The following is a 5,890-nucleotide window of genomic DNA, read 5'->3' as shown; positions in this document are numbered from 1 at the left end:
CAAGGTGAGGCATGGTGGTGGCTAGAAGACACTAGAGGGCGACAGAGAGTGAGACAAAAAAATGCCAGGACAAACAGGTCTGGACTGAGAGGAAAGCTCTCTGGAGTAGGGTCCATCCCAGCCTGGAAGCCTCAAACCGTCGTCAGCCTCAGTGCCCTCCCCGAGTTTGGGGAAGAGGTGCCTGTTCCCAGGGAAGGATGCAGAGAGGCTCCCTCTGCCTCCCACAGACTGAGGGCTCAGCCTGAACTCTGCTCTATACCTTGGGGAAAGGGAAAAATACTACCAGGAAGGCAGGCAGGAAAACAGGAAATGCCGATCCTGCCTCCAGCAGCAAGGAGAGGGGGACAGGGGACAGGGGACCTAACCCAGGATGTGAGTGTTTCTCACCCAAGGATCTTGGAACGTGCCCTTCTGGTTTGGGGGTATAGCAGGTCCTCTCTTGGTCTCTCTCTCCTCAGATGTGGCCCACCGGGAGCCCCCGTTTTCTTCCCCTCCCAACACATACAGCAGCTAGGAGGCTGGACAGCACTTTCCTGTTTCCTGTTTTCCTGGCTGTGTTTTCCCCTTTCTCCTTAATAAGTTTCCTACAGCCCCACACCCAGGGCAACAAGCCACAGAGCATGTGCCCTGTTTGGGTGTCCCAGCCAGTGTCCCCCATCCCCTGGCTGAGATGCTTCTGGAAGCCCCTGGCCTCCCACCTGCTACTCTCAGCTGAGGGAGTATTCAGCAAACCAGCCCAATCACCAGGCACCTGCCCTTCTCCAGGCCCTGCTCCACCCCAGGTGGCATCTCAGAAGACCCAAGACATGGGGTGTCCCAGACTCAGGCCTCCCGTTCCACTGCCACCTGCCTGCTTTCTAGGGCTCCCTTAAGGTAGAAACCCAAATCCATCTCAGGACAGGAACCCCTACCTCCTGCAGGTTTAGAGAGGACTCTAAACCCCTGCCCCATCCTCTCCTTTTCTTTACCTTACTCTGACTTAAAGCTGCTCTAAGTCAAGTCCAAGCTTAGCTGGCCCACAATGGGGGGATGTTCACATCTTAGGCCAGGTGAGTGTCTCCATGTCCTCCCCTCACCACCACTTCCATTGTTAAAGAAAAAATTCTTCAATGATATTTGTTAAAGCACGGTAAGGAAGATTTTATCCGGTACCATTGCGATAGGTATAGGGACCACTGCAATGGGATTTTGCAGTGGGGGAGAATTTGGAGTCAACTCTGAATACAGCATGGGCAAGTGGGAATTTATAGCCAAGGAGCAGGGTGGGGGTCAGTGGATGGGAAATTACTAAAACATTGGGGATAAGGGGAATTCTGGCTGAACCAACCTACCAGCATTCTTGCTGAAGGCAGGCCAGGGTGATCAGACATCACCCTAGGGATGGTGGAGGATGAGAAACTGATCAGATAGTGAGGTTCTTGCTAAACTGACTTAACAGCGTTCTTGCTAAAGCTGGGTGTTACGAGGAAATGAAAAGATGGGCCTAGGAAAAGTTTCAAGAGCCTGGCTAAAGTTTGGCCAAGCAGAGAATCTTTATCTCCACTCCCCATATACACACCCCCCTCCCGCACCATTAGACTGCAGAGCGGGCAGTGCAGAGGGCCTGGGGGAGGGAGCGAGTGGAGGAGAAACTGTTGATTCATGGCCCTGGAAGGAGTCTTAGAGAACATCCAGTCCAATGGTCTCACCAGAGCGGGCAGTGCAGAGGGCCTGGGGGAGGGAGCGAGTGGAGGAGAAACTGTTGATTCATTGCCCTGGAAGGAGTCTTAGAGAACATCCAGTCCAATGGTCTCACTGTACAGAGGAAGAAAATGAGTCACAGAGCTGGCCCCTGGCCAAGGTTGCAGAATCAAAGACATCCAGGTCCCCAGACTCCCAGCCTAGGCAGATTCTTTCTCCTTGACAGCCATGGCAGGAGGTGCAAGAAACGGGTCCCCAGCCCTCCCACCTGGCCCCTCTTTGGCTCCCCTTCGGCAATGATCTCCACACCCTGCCAGGCCAGCCAGAAACCAGAGGTCTAGGGATTGGGGCAGGCTGGAGACGGTTTTTGGAAATGTAATCTTGGAGAGGCAAAGTCTAGATGTTTCCAGAAAGACCAGGTGCCCCCCACACCCATGCACTCTAATTACTGCTGTCCACATTTTCAGTTCCCAGCAGGCCTGGTGGCTGGTGCAATCCATCAGCTGTCAGGCCTCTCCAGGGAGCTCTGGCAGCTGCCTGCAGACTCTCGCACTTTCTCTGAGGCCGCGCCGGCGAGGGAGGGGCTGGCTCAACCTTAGCTGGCAGAGGCCTGCAGAGGGTGTGGCTGGTGTGGCCCAGGCCTCAGGCACAGTGCAAAGGGAGGAGTCTGGTCTTGGGGCTGCTGCAGAGCACTCCAGATTTTGGGCCTAGGGAAGAAGGAATCCCCTGACCCTGCAGTGGGCAGTGAAGGGAGATGGGGCTATGACCTGCCCTCCCCCATTCCTTGACTTCTGGGAAATCCCTGGGGGTAGAGTTGTTCTCTATTTTTTGTTTGTTTGTTTTCTGTTTTTGTGGCTGGCCGGTATCCATGACCTTGGTGTTGTGAGGCTGCATTCTAACCAACAGAGTTGTTCTCTTTATCTTAGAAAAACTACTCCTGGCAGCTCAGTGCCCTGGATGCTGCACAGATCATCAAGGAACAGTGGGCAAGTTCCTCCAGGCCTTGCGAGGCTCTTGGATCCTGGTTTTCGGGTGGGGAGTACAGCCTCCTGGAGGAAGGGCACTTGGTCAGGGCTGGAAGGGACCCCGGGGAGCCTGGCCCAACCCTCCCTGTCCTGACAAAGAGCATTGTCAGCTGCACCCTGCGCCCTGGAACCCCACAGCCGGCAGGCCTTCCTGAACTGCCTGGGAACTCTCTCCCTTGTTGGATGGAGAATCAGGAGGCCTGAGCTCCAGTCCCTACCAGCTTTGAAACCTTGGGGCAATTCTGACCCTCAGTTTTCTCATCTGAAAAACAGGATTTTGGTAAGCTATTCTGACATGTTATAAAGCACATTCAACCAGATAATTCCCATTATTCTGAGTCTCAATATCAAAAACTAAAGGCCCTCATAATAACAGTGAACACTTACTGAGCACCAGTCATTTTACATACATTGTTGCATTTGAGACTGACCACACCCTGTAAGATGGGCATGTGGATTATTAGCCCTGTTTTGCAAATTGGGACATGTGGGCTCAGAGTGGTCACCAGGCCAGTGAATAGTAGCACCCGGATTCAAGCCCAGCCTTGTCTGCCACCAAAACCCAGTTTCTCCACCACCCCCAACCCCCATCTCACCCCACACTGTCCAGAGTCCCTTCTCTTGTGGTTGGCAGGGTGACCTAAGTGTCGTCCCTCCAGGACTGCCTCACTGAAGATGAATGTGAATTCCAAGTGAGTGAGCGGAGTGCTGGGGTTGCAAAACGTCCCCTCCCTGCCCTGGTTTCAGGCAAGATGAAGGGAGCTATGAAGGGAGCTTGTGTCTACAAAGTGCTGGCAGCCAGCAGGCAGCCCCCACCCAGAGCGTGGCTAGGTCTGGCAGGATCACACTTGAAAGCCTTGATGACCACACCTGACAGCTTCCTTGAGGGTGGGGCACTCTGGGCTCCAGTCTGGGCCAAGGTGGGCAGGCAGGGGTGGATGAAGGCCCTCCCTGGTTCCTGATCTCACCCTGACTTTATAGAGCTGGGTGGGGCTGGGAGGGCTGGAGCGCGAAGGCCTGGGGCTTCCCAAAGCTGACACCCTTGGGGTGTCAGCTGGGAGCTCCCACCTGAGACCCACTGGGCTCATGACATGACCCAGCAAGGGAGGTGGGGCAGAGGACAGGGGTCCTATATGCCTCCCACCTTTGGTCCCCAAAAGCCCAAAAGCTCAGAGGCCTTTCCAGGGGTGACCTCAGATTCATGGCTCAGCCCTGGCTCTTCCCTGATGGGGAACAAGTGGATTAGAAAGAGGCATCCATGTGCTCTCTCAAAAAGGAAACAGGTTCAGAGAGGGCGTGGGACTTGCTGCTACCCCCAGCTCATCAAGTTGAGTGGCCTTGAGTGGCATCTGGCTTCCAGCCCTTCAGGTGTCCCCAGAGTCTGGGCCTGGGTAGGACAAGGCTTTAGTGGCCTCAGGCCCCTGTAGAACTGGCAAGAGCAGAGCAGCAAGCAGGGTGGGACTGGGAAAGAGAGGAAGTGGGAGCCCTGGGTGCTAGAGAGGCAAGAGGCTGACTCGGTTGGTGTTTTACTGGAGACAGTGGCCAGTCACTCAATCTCTGTGAGCTTCAGTTTCCTTGGGATAACAGGACCTAAATCAGGGGAGAAGGAAGGCTGGAATGGGTCAGGCCTATGAAGGCAGAAGACAGGGAATGTCAGGATTATAGCAGGAGCCTAGAGGCAGTACCCTCCCTCAGAGTTGGGGGATTAGGGCCTGGATCCCCCAGGTGGTCAGACAGAAGAGGTGGGATTGAGGGACGAGCCTCCAGCCCTAAGCAGAGTGCACCACCTGGAGCTCTCCTTTCCCTCTGTACTGTGGGGATCATAAACAAACGGGCTGCAGGATCATAATCTGCAAAAAGGGAAACTGAGGCCTAGAGAAAGGAAGGGCCTTGCCCAAATTACACAGTAAATCAATGGCAATGCCCAGACTAGATTCAGGTTGGCTGTACTTGAGGTTCCTTGGCCAGGGCTTCTTTTTTTTTTTTTTTTTAAAAAAAGATGACCGGTAAGGGGATCTTAACCCTTGACTTGGTGTTGTCAGCACCACGCTCACCCAGTGAGCTAACTGGCCATCCCTATGTGGGATCCGAACCCGTGGCCTTGGTGTTATCAGCACCACACTCTCCCGAGTGAGCCACAGGCCGGCCCCCTTGGCCAGGGCTTCTTAAGGAAATATCGATATAATGGGGAGATTGACAATAACCATCTTTCTGACCCCCTCTCAGCACTGGGCCTCCCCGTGTCTGATCTGGGCCAGCCCCACTGCTGGCAGTGGGAGGGAAATGGCCAAACCCTGCCAGCTTTCTTTCCCCTTCCCTGTCTTCAATTCCAAGTAGATCATAACAACTAATAATTATGATGTACCAGGCCCTGGGCTAAAGTCTTCACTTGTGTAAGTCACTGAATCCTTATACCGACCCATTTTTATCATCATCATCACCATCATTTCCATTTTCCACATGGGGAAACTGAGGCAGAAAACGTCTAGCTTGCACAAGTTCATCCACTTAGTGGCAGAGCCCAAGACTGTCCAGAGTCCCCACTCCAACGACCACAACAGATTACTTGATGTCACATCCATCACAGACACCCTGTGGTTCAAATCCTTACTCTACCACTTCCTAGTTGTGTAGCCTGGGACAAGTAACCCAGCCTCTCTTCGTCTGTCCTCCTTGGCCACAGGCCACCACCTACAGAGATTTAGCGCCCAGGCCTGGCGAGTGCCCGCCACTGGGCAGTGCTCCAACAACCACTGCTTCAACACCGGGCTCCAGTCATTTGTTTTTTTTAAAACAAAAGAAGTTTCCAGATGTGGGCAGAACCTTCCTCGCCCCGCCCACCGCCCCCGTGAGCAGGGGGAGGAATGCAGGGGGAGGGGCGGACCCCAGCCAGTCATTGCCATTAATAGAGACGTGCAACGCCGCCTGCTAAAAATACCCGGCCAGGGAGCCATAAAAGCCCGGCCGAGCCCAGCGCCCGGCACTTCTCCGAACCTCAGTCGGACGCGCCGAGTGGAGCCAGCATGACCGAGCGCCGCGTGCCTTTCTCGCTCCTGCGGAGCCCCAGCTGGGACCCTTTCCGCGACTGGTACCCGGCCCACGGCCGCCTCTTCGAGCATCGGCCTTCGGGCTTCCGCGGCTGCCGGAGGAGTGGTCGCAGTGGTTCGGCACCAGCGGCTGGCCGG

General features: G+C 54.9%; 1 protein-coding gene across 1 annotated transcript in view; it reads left to right on the top strand.

The window, feature by feature from the left end:
* Positions 1 to 5,631: 5,631 nt before the first annotated feature.
* The window catches only part of HSPB1 (heat shock 27kDa protein 1), a 2,427-nt gene continuing 2,168 nt past the window's right edge, over positions 5,632 to 5,890 (top strand). Inside the window, 2 exon segments of the mRNA XM_008594581.1 lie at positions 5,632 to 5,821; positions 5,824 to 5,890. Coding sequence (XP_008592803.1) covers positions 5,729 to 5,821; positions 5,824 to 5,890 — 160 coding nt within the window. The 5' untranslated portion in view covers positions 5,632 to 5,728.

This window comes from Galeopterus variegatus, unplaced genomic scaffold, assembly GCF_000696425.1.
Source record: "Galeopterus variegatus unplaced genomic scaffold, G_variegatus-3.0.2 Scaffold164, whole genome shotgun sequence".
Lineage (NCBI taxonomy): Eukaryota > Metazoa > Chordata > Mammalia > Dermoptera > Cynocephalidae > Galeopterus > Galeopterus variegatus.
The sequence above is the reverse complement of the archived record's forward strand: the minus strand, read 5'-3'. Positions and strand labels throughout refer to the sequence as shown.